The sequence below is a fragment of the Protopterus annectens genome, chromosome 8.part0, assembly GCF_019279795.1.
Source record: "Protopterus annectens isolate FY-2018-M chromosome 8.part0, PAN1.0, whole genome shotgun sequence".
Lineage (NCBI taxonomy): Eukaryota > Metazoa > Chordata > Ceratodontiformes > Protopteridae > Protopterus > Protopterus annectens.
In genome coordinates this window covers 1,746,660,335-1,746,675,200 of record NC_056741.1, presented here as the reverse complement: position 1 = coordinate 1,746,675,200, position 14,866 = coordinate 1,746,660,335, and the positions used below count along the sequence as shown (strand labels likewise).

General features: G+C 39.4%; 1 protein-coding gene across 1 annotated transcript in view; it reads right to left on the bottom strand.

The window, feature by feature from the left end:
- Positions 1–14,866, bottom strand: part of LOC122808554 (estradiol 17-beta-dehydrogenase 2-like) — a 1,381,410-nt gene that overhangs the window by 101,478 nt on the left and 1,265,066 nt on the right. Inside the window, exon 4 of the mRNA XM_044079509.1 lies at positions 6,292–6,432. Coding sequence (XP_043935444.1) covers positions 6,292–6,432 — 141 coding nt within the window. The remainder of the gene's footprint in view (positions 1–6,291; positions 6,433–14,866) is intronic.

Below are 14,866 nucleotides of genomic sequence, written 5' to 3'. Positions count from 1 at the left end.
CAGGGTTTGGGACTAACACTCTGGGGCAGTTCTGTTTTTATTTTTTTATTATCCTCATCTTAAGCATTTTTCTCTACTTCTTCTGTATTTCGTCATCCGTGACTTTGGTTTTTATAAGGTTTTAAATTAACCTTTTCACAGTCATATATGGGAGTACTAGCATAAGTCAAAAGTTGGATGGCTGACCAGTGTATTGCCAACCTGTGTTGTTTGACATATGTATATGTCAACAGCTGTGAGAGATTGATAGTTCCTAGTGTAGGGGCATATGCCCTTTTCTTGGGAATTGCACTATCTCAAAGACAGTGTATATAATTAACAGGGGGGTGAAGGGGGTCTTGCCCCATCCACCTGCAAAAAACACTTTTCTTTATATGTTCCATGTGACATGTCTGTGTGTTTTTGTCTGTATAAATGTGTCAAAATTTCTGTCGATCAGCAATTAGATCCACACATAATGTTATGTCTTTACATTGCCCTTCACTTCAGTTTTGCCCATGCATTCCTACATGTTTCATATACTCTACCATTCTAAATTTGAACACACGTTTGCATATAAAACCTAGCCTTTTCCACATTTGATAGCTCTTTATCTCTTTCTGTTTTGTTTCTCATGTTAAAACAAAACTACCAACATGAACAGATATAAAATGGAAAAAAAGAAAAAATATTTCAAAATCTGCATGTGACAGTCTCACCTTAGCTTCATTAGACAAATATTACGAAAGAAATAACCAACTTCCCATTATATGCATTATCTGGTTAGTTTTCAAAAGAATGTCAAAGAAAGGCAAGAAAACCGATGTTCAGTCTTGTGCATGTTCTCTACATTTAAGGCATGATTTTCCTAAAACTGTACATGACAATAATATTTGGCTGACAATACTTTTGTACAGAGCAGAGTTAGAGCTTTGACTTCTGAAAAGAGCACTAGCATTTATTTTACAGGTGTTGCATGTACTGTGATCCTTCTCATATACTCACGTTTATCTGGGCAAATCCAGAATAAAAATTACTTGCATGTTTGGACAGGGTCACGGGTTTGTGCTGCAGAAGTATGATTGATTTAAATGAATGGCAGCAAAATAAATGATTCTCTATACCTTTTGGTGTTAACAGACAGCATGCATGTAAACATCATGGTATTGCTCTAATGTGTGTGTGTGTGTGTGTGTGTGTGTGTGTGTGTGTGTGTGTGTGTGTGTGTGTGTGTGTATGTGTGTATGTGTGTATGTACATATATCTATCTATATCTATCTATATATATATATATATATATATATATATATATATATATATATATATATATATATATGTGTGTGTGTGTGTGTGTGTGTGTGTGTGTGTGTGTGTGTGTGTGTGTGTGTACACACATATACACACAAACACACACACACACACACACACACACACACACACACACACACACACACACATATATATGCTGGCTCCATTCAAATGCTCAAATTCTCAAGACTTTGAGCACTTGAATTATTATCTGCAGAATTCAAAAATGAACTTTTCAAATGTTGCTGCTGTTTGGGTGAGCAAGATTACCCATTCCTTATTTTAGTCTGATCTTGGAGTTAGTTTCTATAATTAGGAAGGGGTGTAGGGGGTTGCAGGGGGGCTTCCCTCATGGAAAAAGAAAGTTTTTGTTTTTCATTGAATCTGTGTGATTTGAAGTCTTGTGTATTCAAATCTTTGTGACTCATGGATTTAGCATTTGAAATGCGTGTTGTTTGAATGTTTGACACAGATTTCTTTATATATACAGGCACCCTATTAAAATCTTGAGAGTCACAATGAGTTCTGAATCAATGAAAGAAAGACTGAAAAGACAGGAGAACAGCAAATATTAAACTTCTCGCTTCAACTTTTAAACTTGTTCATTTGCAGAGGCCATTATCATGCACCCCTCCAAATATGGTTGCCAAGTGCCCCCACACACTCCCTGAACTAAATATATATATATATATATATATATATATATATATATATATATATATATATAGTTTACTATCATTTTTGCGAATGACAATCGGATGGCAGGTATTATGCAGAAAGTCAGAGTGTCGTTCACAAAATGTGAAATGTATTGCAAAAGTCGAACACACTTATGTGAATGCAATAGTGCATTCGCATAAGTGTGTTCAACAAACTGTATGGACATTGCGGTACAGTGAGGTTTAGAAATTCATCCATATCCCCACTGTAGTGCAATCTCAGAGCTGGAATATATTGTTAGCAAGGGATGTGGGGGGTGCAGGGGGGCTTGCCCCCCTGCAAAACATGATATGTTGTATAGGAGTTTCATTTACATGAGCTCCTATACTGATATCATGAGATGTTTTTGAAGACAATGCCAACTCTGCTAAGTCGATCAGCTGAGTCAATATTGTGACTAGGTCATGCTTCCGGTTTCAATGGTTTACTTTGAAATTGCGAACGGAAATTGTAACTTCAAGATTACCATACTTCAGACAAAAGAGAACATTCAGAACAATATCAATCCTGGATTTAGTAGATGTACGTACAAATTTTCAGTCATTTGGTCTCAACATTCTGCAATTCAGTATTGATAGTCCTAATATTTCAAAGGGTTACCGTATACATATACATATAGATACACAGATCAGTAAATAGGTACTAATATAATACCAGGTTCAGGTAATATAAGTTTAGTTAAACTACACATATACTACTGCAGTATCCTGCTCTAGAAAGAGTTGTTAAACTATACATATGTACACACATATATGTAGTTTTGGAAACCAATACATCCAAGTATGCAATCTTGTCAACACTTGTATTATAGGTAAATTTAAAAAATTCCATTGTCTGATTTATATATTCAATGAACTGTGGAATTTCATCAGGTGGACTCTTCCAAGCAACAAACAAATCATTAAGTATGGTGGACCCCAGCCATAAACAAACTCTACAACAAAAGGAGGAAGCTACTACAAGATAGAGCAAAATCCTAAAAAAGGTAGACACCCTTATGAACATACATAGTAATATAGGTATAGTAAGCACTAGGAAACAAAAAACATTTTTTCCACCAAACCATAATAATATTGGCAAAGAGGGGGCCACATGCTGAACCCATAGCAACACCCTGTAATTGCTTAAAATAGTGGCCAAAACTATGATTGATGGGGATTAAAGTCAACTATTTACAGAAAGCCAACGTTCTCTAATAGTTATTTACACTATTCAAGTAGTCTCCCTCCACATGAGAAGCATGGGATAATCAAAGGCCAAATGGTGAGAGCCACTTGCATGGTATCAGAGTTGTTGATTTTTTTGGATGAATGTGTTAATATATCAAAAATGTTTTTGGATCAGGGTATCCCCCATGCCTTGTAAATAGAATACATGAGGAAGTTATTATGAAACATAGGAATGGAATGTACCAACCATTATTGTTGGTACAGAATAATGATTCTTCTGAATTGAACTGTCAGGCTGGGGGGGGCCTTTCAATGTGAATGTATCTTCCGGCATGGAAGGGGTGCCGATGAATCAAAACAACGTTGATCTTATGAACAAATATAATAGGCATGACCTTTTTTGTCCATTTGTTACAACATACTATGCCTGTAGCCCCATAGTTATGGATATTTTATATAAAAATTGGAATATCATTAAAGGGGACCAGTATATGGTGGACACTTTCGGTGAGCACCCTAATCCCTAATGTTGTATATGGGAGAGGCTTCAATATTAAAAATATTTTGGAAAGGCAGGACAGTACTGATAGAGTAGAAAGGAAGATGTCCTGTGTTATGTGTCATCAGTGTTCCCATATACTGTCGGGGTCTAGTATTAAAGTTAAGGACAAGTAAATACATATAAGGGGAAGGTATAGTTGCTATTCCCGAGTAGTGGTCTATATTGCTATGTGCACCCAGTGTCCAGCATTTTATATAGGGAAGACGCAGTGAAAATTAGCACAAAGAATTTATAGCACTATTATGAGATTTCCTACCAGAAAGAAAGTAATGCTTTATATAGGCATATAAAAACATATCCTGAACATACATTCAAATTTGCAGTTATACATCATGTTAAAACGGAAAACCATGGGGGCCCATGAAAAGTGTATTTAGAACAGAAGGAAGTTTGGTGGCAGATTTATTTAAATACTAGTTTTCCACTTGGCTTAAATGACATGATTTCGATCTCTAGTTTATTGAAATTAAAAGTATTGGATAGGTAGGGTTGTATTAATACTGCGTTTATATGCAATAATATATTTTATATATTTATTTTTTATAACAGGATTGAAAACATAAATTCCTTTGTTTAATATTGTTTCATGATGTTTTTAATGCATAGTGTGAATGAATATTAATACAGGTTTTTTATTGATTGCTGGATTTTAAATGGGAAGTGACGTGTTTATATAAAGGATGATTTTTTTGTAACATGGTGTCTGAGGAAGTTTGGTGATTATACCGGACGAAAGCACATACAATAAACTGGTTTTCATCCATATCTGTGTTTCAGCCTTTGACTGCTGTTCTTTTTTGTTTGTGGTGTTTTTGTTTTTAAAATAGGTCAGTACCATGCTATAGTGATAATATAATATAATAGTTTTTTGCCATGTTGTGGTAATGGTATATAATAGGTCAGTAACATGCTGTACTAATAATATCATAGTTTGGTGCCATGCTGTAGTAGTGGTATATAATAAGTCAGTATCATGCTGTAGTAGCATATAATAATTCAGTAGCATGTTGTAGTGGTGTTATATAATAGGTCAGTACCATGCTGTAGTAATGCTGTAGTAATAATATAATAGTTTAGTGCCATGTTGTAGTAGTGGTATTTAATAGGTCAGTACCATGCTGTAGTAATAATATAATAGTTTGGTTCCATGTTGTAGTAGTGGTATTTAATAGGCCAGTACCATGCTGTGGTAATAATATCATAGTTTGGTGCCATGCTGTAGTAGTGGTATATAATAAGTCAGTATCATGCTGTAGTAGCATATAATAATTCAGTAGCATGTTGTAGTGGTGCTATATAATAGGTCAGTACCATGCTGTAGTAATGCTGTAGTAATAATATAATAGTTTAGTGCCATGTTGTAGTAGTGGTATTTAATAGGTCAGTACCATGCTGTAGTAATAATATAATAGTTTGGTTCCATGTTGTAGTAGTGGTATTTAATAGGCCAGTACCATGCTGTGGTAATAATATCATAGTTTGGTGCCATGCTGTAGTAGTGGTATATAATAAGTCAGTTTCATGCTGTAGTAGCATATAATAATTCAGTAGCATGTTGTTGTAGTGCTATATAAAATGTCAGTACCATGCTGTAGTAATAATATAATACTTTGGTGCCATATTGTAGTAGTGTTATTTAATAGGTCAGTACCATGCTATAGTAATAATATCATAGTTTGGTACCAAGTTGTAATGGTAAATAATCTTTCAGTACCATGCTGTAATGATAATATAATATTTTGGTGTCATATTGTGGTGGTGGTATGTAACAGGACAGTGCCATGCTGTAGTAATATATAGCATCTCAATGTAATGTTGTAATAATGTAATATAACAGCTCATTACTATGCTATGGAATATATAACAGGTCAATACAGTCAGTGGTCAATATGATATGCCATATGTGTTTTCACATTTACATCATATATGTGTGTGTGTGTGTGTGTGTGTGTGTGTGTGTGTGTGTGTGTGTGTGTGTGTGTCTATGTCTTTCATGAGTTAAAATGTTGAATAGCTATGCTGCAATTAATCCTTGTTTTCATAATTATTTACTTTGTTGTCATAAAGGTCAGTGGAATATGCCCCAAGTTAGGAGAGGAAACCTAATCTGACATTGAACAAAGACATGAGGTCTAGGGCCCAGGGTGCTTTTTCCTGCATACCATGTTTTGGAATGTGCAATTTCTCCTTATGGTCCTCCACCTCCCCTGAGAAGCCAGAACAGATGTAGACTTGTATTAGGTCGTTGTGGAGTGTCACATACATGGTTTCAAGTGTTATGGCTACACTTAACATGGGTGACTGAGTGGTCTATTTCTTGAAACAGCCCTCTAGCATCTATTAGGGGTATTTCTCTTGTGATAATTACTTCTAAAGGGGAGCTGAACCTTGTCTTTGCAAGTTTTCCTTTCTGACAAATAATCCAGCCTCTTTGGTCACCAGTTGTGTTAGTGGATGTTTTGCTCCTTTTACATCAACAAGTCTGAAGCACTGTCATATTTAGTCATGTACTGAAGTATTTAAAATCATATCTGCTCTCATTCCAATACTCACTTGTTTTAAAAGGTCCCCCTGGTGCTACAACTGCAACTTTAACACCCCATATGGAAAGTTCCTCTTTTACAGTCTCTGCAAACTTGACCATAGCTGCTTTTGATGCATTATAGGCTACGGTGCCTGCTAATGGAATATATCCTGTAGAAACAAAGCAAAAAAAAAAATTGTATAGGTATTTAAGGTTTGGTGCAGTCCACAACATATAGATTAAAATATCATACAGTTTCTTCAGCAACACCACTTGATGAAAACATAGGAGTCCATCGGAGGCTACAACTTTTTTTACAGGTAGGGCTCTTTGCAGAATATGCTAATAAAAAATCTTGCCTTCATAATATTTCCATTTCTCTGCTTAATCAACAGTTTATGTTTTTTGCTGTATTATATAAGAATGCATTCTTGAACTCTGTCACAATTGTTGAAACTACCACCTTGTCTGGAATGGTTTTCCCATCACAATATACTTTGTTGTGAAAAAAATGTTACCTCATATCCCCCTTGAGCCTTTTTCTTGTATAAATCCCGCTTGTATGAATGTACCCACTTAGACACTGTACATTCTAACGCCTTTGTGATGCAACATTGATTAGTTACAGTATGTTGATAAGAACACTGTTTAAATGTAATAAAGTTAATTAATTTTGAAGTGAGAACAAAAAAAGAAGGAGATACCACATTACTGCGTTATGAGCGAATACAGTTTGTCTTAGAAGAATCAATTTTGTGGAAGAATTAGAGAACTAAGTCATTTGTTATTCATACCCTCTGGTCGTACCGCTCAGCTGTCTAGAATTTTGCAGAACATTACTGGTTTTTGTCTCATATTTTTGCCCTTTGCCTTATACAATTTTTGATTTCCTGGTAAACCATGAGGATTACAGTCAGTAAATAGCATCAGACATTAAGAGTTTAATACTCCTTATAGTTCAAAAAATGTAACTCGATTCAAAACCTGTTGTTCTAGTGACTCTTTTTAAAGCAAGATATAGTAATATTTAAAAATTGTCCCTGATTTTAAGGTTTTATGTCCTCATTTTTTTCTTTTTTTTGGCTTTGTCCAGAATTCATGAGAAAAGAAGTTGATAGGTATAGGCACTGATACAAAAGAGGAAAACTTTTTTTCATGCCTGCTGTATTTTATTATTAACATAGATTGTGCCGGACTGTCTACACATAGATGTATTCCTCTTTTACCATGAGTCTATAGGTCAGCTATACATTCCACTATTTAAATCTTGCACCTCTCTTCCTTCTCATCTAATATCTAAATGTGTATCTGTAACTACTTATATATATCTATAGCCATGTATATAGATAGATATCGATCTATCTTCTCTCTCTCTCTCTCTCTCTCTCTCTCTCTCTGTATATATACTAGATTCGAATAACTCCTAACAATTTGGATATTTAGACACTTACCCTGCAATCTTTAGCCTGTGGGGGGGGGGGGTCTATGAATTCAGGTCTAAAGATTGTTGTTTGCAGCATTTGCTGCTCAATTTCTCCTGAGTGTGATTTTCTACAAGAACTAACTACTTCACATTACCTGTGACCACTCCCACCACCCCCCCCCCAATATTGTCCCAGCAATTTTTTTTAAACCCCTGGAGCCATCTTGGCTTACTCACAGCAGCTGCCAATTCCCTTCAGCTCGTGGTGTATCTCATTGTAAGTGTCTGAGCTTTATTTTTTATATTGCAGCTAAGGTCTCTACAAACTCAATTGTTCTATTGCTTTATTACTGTTAGCATTGCTACTGTTGCAGAACTGATCTCCTATTTATAAAAGCTGTAGACAAAGTGTTACAATGTATCGTTTTCCAGTCTGACTTGGTGCTTAGTGTGCTTCGTGCTGCTAGCACTTACAAATGCTATAGTATCAAACTGGGTTGCTACTCCTCATCACTTTTGTTTAGTACATACTTTTTAGTTAAAATAGATGCTAAGCAGTCTGAGTGTTCTGTGATTCAGTTTGAAGGAAAGCAATAAGTTAACTACAGAACACCATATTACGGCTAAAAGTCCTGTTTTGCTACCAAGTCAGAGCGGTCCTTAGTTGTTTTAACTGCTGTACCATGACAAATATTATAGCAATGTAGATATGTAAATGTCTGTGTTGCGATATTTATGTACTGTTATATTCAATTGTTGTGATAGTTTACTACTGCTATATCTGTGATAGAACTATCTCTTTAAATTCATGGGCTACCTACATTATCTGGTATATATCACTAAGTAAGGTGTTTTTTTTTTATGTCAAGGGCTTCTTATGCGAATAGTGTAACGTGCTGCTACTCTTAAACCCAATACCCTTCCTGCCTGGGTGATAATGCATTATTTCAGTTACTTTTTACAGCACTTCCCTCTCATTCCCCTTTCAGAGACCTTAACATAATAATTGTTTTTGTCTCCATCTTTTCATTTAGTGACCACTGTCCCTGCGAACGGGTTCTTTCTCAGTCCCCCACTTACTGAATCCTTGGCCATTGGCCACATCTGCAGTGAAGAAACCAGCCACAAGGACTCAAGGGCTTTAAAAAGAAAATAAGTTACTGTAGGTGTCTAGCTATATAGAGGCCAGATGGCTTAGTGGTTAAGGTCTTCGCCTCCAATGCACAAGGTACAAGGTTCGATCCTGACCTCTGACTAATGCCTGTTTGGAGTTTGCATGTTCTCTCTGTGTCTCCGTGGGGTTTCTCCCATGTCCGAAAAACATGCTGAGTGTTTCCATCTCAAACTCACCAATGAATGGAGCTGTGGGCAGCAGCACAGACTCTACATGGTGCCCAATGGGGTGAAGAGTTGTAAAAAGACCAACCGCTTTGGGCATCTATTGTGGTGCGCAGTATCCTCAAGATAGGAGAACACGGATCACAAACTGTGCGCCATGGCGATTCGGTCATGTTGACTGTTGCCAAAAAAAAAAATGGGAATGGGTAGTTACCAGTGATAAGTGGGTTGAGGACCCGGCCTACTCTCTGACCCACGCCAGGGACCCATGCTAATGGTGGGAGGGGTATATGTGCCCCTATTGGACAGTGTGTGCCCGCCATAAAAGCCCAGCAGCCCTGGGTCAATCAATAGGCTACTGGCTGGCTGGTGTCTAGTTCCCAGCCTGGGTTACCTGGGATAACTCTGTTGAGTGAAAGCTGGACATAAAACCAACCTGCCAAACATGACCTGAGAATTGCTACACTTAATGTAGGTTCACTGACAGGACGCAGCTTAGAAGTGGATGACATGATGATACGGAGGCGGCTGGACATCCTATGTATCCAAGAGATGGAAGGGCAGTGCAACAAAGCCACTTGGCTTGGGATCCAGACTCTACTACTCAGGTGGTGGACAGGCTAGAAATGGTGTAGGAATTGTGATGAGACAGAGGCTTCAGAAGTCAGTGAGGGATATCATCAGAATTAATGACAAACTCATGGCAATCAGACTCCAGTGTAATGATAGGACAGTATTCATAATCTCAGCCTATGCCCCACAGCAGGGTTGTGATAGTGAGGAAAAGAGTGCATTCAGACAGCAGTTGCAGGACCTACTAGATAAAGCAAGACAACATGAATTGGTGTTGATAATGGGTGACTTAAACGCACGTATCGGGACATACAGAACAGGATATGAGGACTGCCTGGGTCCACATGGGTGGAGCAATAGGAATAAAGAAGGAGAAGCCATTCTAGACTTCTGTCTGGCAAATGGCTTGAGAGTAGCCAACACATGGTTCAGAAAGAGAGACAGTCACAAGATCACATACAAGAGTAGCCAACATGCAACTCAGGTAGACTTCCTCCTAGTAAGGAAAAGGCACTGGGGTAGAATCCATGATTGCAAAGTCATCCTTAGTGAAATAGTCGGTTCACAGCATAAACCAGTAGTTGCCACAATCAGCTGCAAGCAGTAATCAGAGAAGGATCTAAGGTCAACAGAGACTAGGCTGAAGACCTGGAAGTTGATTGGAGAGAAAGTACAGCAGTTCAAGGAATTACTCTGGGCTCTAGCACCCCAAGAAGAGGAGGAAATAGGTGGAGTTGAAGAAGAGTGGCAGTGCCTAAAAACAGCATGTGTTAGGACTACAGAAAAGATATGTGGCCGAGCCAGGTATGGAAATAAGGTACATAAGGAAAGCTGGTGGTGGAATGCAGAAGTGCAGGAAGTAATCAAAAGAAAGAAGGAGTGCAGGAAGAAGTGGGAGATTGAAAAGACTGACCAAGCTAGGAAGGACTACTGGTTGGCTAACAAAGAAACTAAGAAAGAAGTTGCAATAGCAAAGAATAGGGCATCAGAGGCACTCTATCAGCTTCTGGAAAGTGACTCAGTAAGGGGCAAAAAGAAACTATAGCAGGTTGCAAGGCAAAGACAGAAAGATAAAGAAGATAGTCAGACACCCTTCATAAGGGATTCCGGCAACAGCCTGCATACCAGCCCACAGGACATCAAAGGCAGATGGAAGGAGTATTTCCAGCAGCTTCTGAATGAAGAAAACCCCACAGAAGTGGTATTGCCCCAGAAACAGCCTACAATGAGAGTAGAAGAGGAGCCCAGCTTAGAAGAAGTAAGAGCAGCACTAAGGAAAATGAAGTCAGGGAAAGCAGCAGGCTCAGATGAGGTCACAGCAGATATGATAAAGATGCTGGGTGAGCTAGGGGAGAAATGGCTCCTGAGGGCACTAATTGCAGTGTGGAGAGAAAAGCGTATCCCAGATGACTGGAGAATAAGCATACTCGTGCCAGTGAACAAGAACAAAGGGGACATCCACAGCTGTGGACAGTACAGAGGCATCAAACTTCTACCACATTGCATGAAAGTTCTGGAGAGGGTGATTGTTAAACGGATACGCAGAATAGTAGAATGTAAGATGGGAGATGAACAGTTCGGATTCAGATCAGGATGCAACACAATTGACCTGATGTTTGCATTGAGACAGATACTTGAGAAGAAACTAGAGAAGAGGAGAGAGTCAAACTGGGCTTTCCTAGACTTGGAGGAAAGCATATGACAAGGTCCCAAGAAAGCTGATCTGGGCAATACTGGTGTGGTTTGAAGTCCCAGAAACATTGGTAGAATTAGTACAGGCTATGTACAAGGACCCAGTGACTCAAGTACAAACAGTGTTTGGCCTCACTGAGAGGTTCCCAGTGGGAGTGGGTGTACACCAGGGGTCAGCTCTGAGCCCACTGCTGTTCATACTGGTAATGGACTACATCAGCAAACAGGTTGGAGTGGTCAGAGCAACAAAGCTGCTGTATGCAGACGATGTGGCAGTACATACAGACTCTGATCTAGAACTTCAGCAAAGGATAGGAGAATGGAATGCAAATCTGAAGGCACATGGGATGAAACTAAGCACAGATAAGACAGTGGTAATGGCAGCAGATTGGGGAAATCAGAAGAAGCTGAGAATAGAGAAAGATGGGAAGATAGTGGAACAGGTAAACAGCTTCAAGTATCTGGGAGGGGTGGTTGAGGAGAAGGGTAGTCTGAATGAAGAGGTCAAAGCCAGAATCAGAGGGGCTGCAACCAACTGGCATAGAGTATCAGGTGTAGTCTGTGACAGAAGAATGCCAAAGAAGCTGAAAAGTAAGGTGTACAAGACAGTGGTGTGACCAGTACTACTGTATGGTACAGAAACCTGGGCAGTAAAGGCAGAACAGTTGAAGAAGCTAGAGGTGATGGAAATTTAAGTGCCTGAGAAAGGTGGTAGGATGCACACTGCGGGACAGGCGAATAAATGAGGACATAAGAGCAGAAGCCAAAGTAGCTCCAATTGCAGAAAAGATCAAAGAGAACAGATTACGATGGTATGGGCACATGTGTAGAAAAGCAGAAGACAATCTGGTGAGGGAGATTTGGGACAGATAGGAAGAAGGTAAGAGTAAGCGAGGGCATCCAGCAAAGAGGTGGATGGATTGTGTGAAAGAAGATCTGTGACAGTCAGTCATGAGTGTTGAAGAAGGCTGGAGCGTGGCACTGAATCAAGAGAGTTGGCGACAGTTAATACGATACCACGACCCCATGTAAATGGGAAAAAAGGGGATGATGATGATGATAGGTGTCTAGCTATGTTTCCCTGTTAGCCTGCTACTGTAGAAAGTACCTGGTCTAAAGCAGAAATAACTGGCTCTACCCATGGCTAGGGACAGCAGTTGGTGGTGCTGCAGTAGCATTGTCACCTCACAGTAAGATGTTGTCCTGTTTGATTCTCAGCTAAAGCGTCTTCTGTGTGGAGACATGCGTGAATGGGCATACCTTCGTTGAAGTTGTGCGTCAGGGCTGGCAACTTGGTATGTAAAAATCTATTGACAATCATTAGTGGACTGGAGTTCCGCTGTGGCAACCCCTAACCAGGAAAAGCCGAAAGATACAACAACAACCCACGGCTAGGGACAGCAGCTGCACCCCCACCCCCATCTCCTGTAAATACATTCCCCAGTTAACTTTTTCTTTTAGTTATCAGTAAACCAAGATAAAGCTCTAGGCAAAAAAAGGTAACCCAGTAGATACACAGGAATTGCCCACTTGTAAAATAGAGGCAAAAAGGTACTTAAACTGCCACTTTTTATCTGCTTCAAACTAGGTATCTACCCAGAAAGGACACAGCTGAAATCAGGTCTATAGATTGTTTCTCCCTACTAGATGCTAATAACTCCTAACAATTTGGCTATTTAGGCATTTACCCTGCAGTCTTTAGCCTGGGGGGTTTCCAGCCCGCTCCCTGCCCCCTATTCTCACCCGCCTCCAGTACCTCTACATTTATTCTTCACCTTAACCCCACCCCTAATTGCCAGTAATTAGGCTACACCACTACTCATCTCCTCCCCCTACATCCAGCACAATTATGCTACTACCTAACATAATAACAATCCTAACCTGCGTAGTTCTAGCTCACATTACATCCTACCAAGACTCCACAGTCACATGCCCCAACAACTTCTACTGTACTCTCTCAACATCCTCCTTCAAACATTTACACTATAACTACAAAACCCCTGCCACCAAAACCATCCTCCCAATACACACATTCCATTACCAAACACCTAACACACTCAAAAATAAAATATCCCTAAGATACCATAAGCAATTTACTATGTATATAAAACATATCCTAAACGCCCTCTATAAACTAGCCCTTGCTGGAGACATCCATTAAAACCCTGGTCCTCCCAAATCCAACCCAACCACAAACCCTAGTCCAAGCAATCCCCCCACAACTCAACTGTTAGCCAACAAGAAAACAACAGACCTACTTATAATGTCCCTAAACATCAGAAGCATATGCAATAAAATCCAAGAACTACATGCCAGCATAAGTATATATTCCCCAGATATTCTCTTCCTAACTGAAACCTGGCTCAAACCTCACATCAAAAGTGAGGAAATACTTCCACCTGAATACAATATTCTTCGCATAGACAGATTGTCAAAAAAGAGGTGGTGTAGCATTGATATTTAAACACCACCTCAATATTCAACTCCTGAACTCATCTGCCCCTCACCACAACAATGAAGAAATCCTTTATGCCAATCTCAAACTAAACCCAAACAAAACAATCAATATCATAGGATGCTATTTCCCACCAGGGCAAAATATTACACCCCTAGAAAATCTCCTGAGCTGGGCTACTCTATCTCTACCCCAGGAAACCATCATTCTCAGTGACTTTAACATCGTCTGGTTATCCTGTAATAACAGTCTCCCAGCCATTCATCTTAATCTCCATGGGTTCACTCAGCTCGTTCAATCCCATACCCAAATCAACAAAACCCTAACAATCAAACCTTACTTGACTGGATCCTAGTCAACAAAACCCCTCACTCTTACCTAGCAGGCTGCTTACCTGACAGTCTTAGTGACCACTCCCCCACTTTCCTAATTTGGCACCACACAAACAGTCTGAAGCCCATTACCCACAGGTAAATACGGAACAAGTCCAACTTCACCCCCAACTCCTTCATCTCCTCCCTGCAAAAAATTAACTGGTCACCACTAAAATACCTCAACCTAGATGAGGCTGTCCACTTCTTCAACAGTACCTTCCTCTCCATCCTAAACACCCATGCTCCTGTAAGAAATGCCAAAGTCAGATCCAGGCATGCCCCATGGTTACAAAAGACTACCAGAACCCTAATGAAATCCACAGATAAAGCCTGGGAGTACTGGCGACTAACAAAAAATAACTCAGATAGGCAATCATTCCTTGAACTGCACAATAAAGGCAAAAAGCATATAAAATTAGACAAATCCCTCTACTATTAATTCACCCTAAATTCTACCAGCCACAACCCTAAGCAATTCTGGTCCACTATTAACACTATCCTCCACCCAGGGAAGGTTGATACCCCCAGCCGTCCATTCCCCCCCTCTTCCAGCAGTATTGCTGAATCTTTCAAAAAACACTTCACTGAAACTATAACATCTCTAAACAAACAGCAATTCCCTACAACAGCCCCCCAACTCCTAATCCTAAACCCCCCACTCCTCTTTTCTTCTTGACCTCAGTACCTACCTCCAACATAAAAAGACTAGTGTCAAAACTTAAACCCACCAAACTCGCAGCTGACAACCA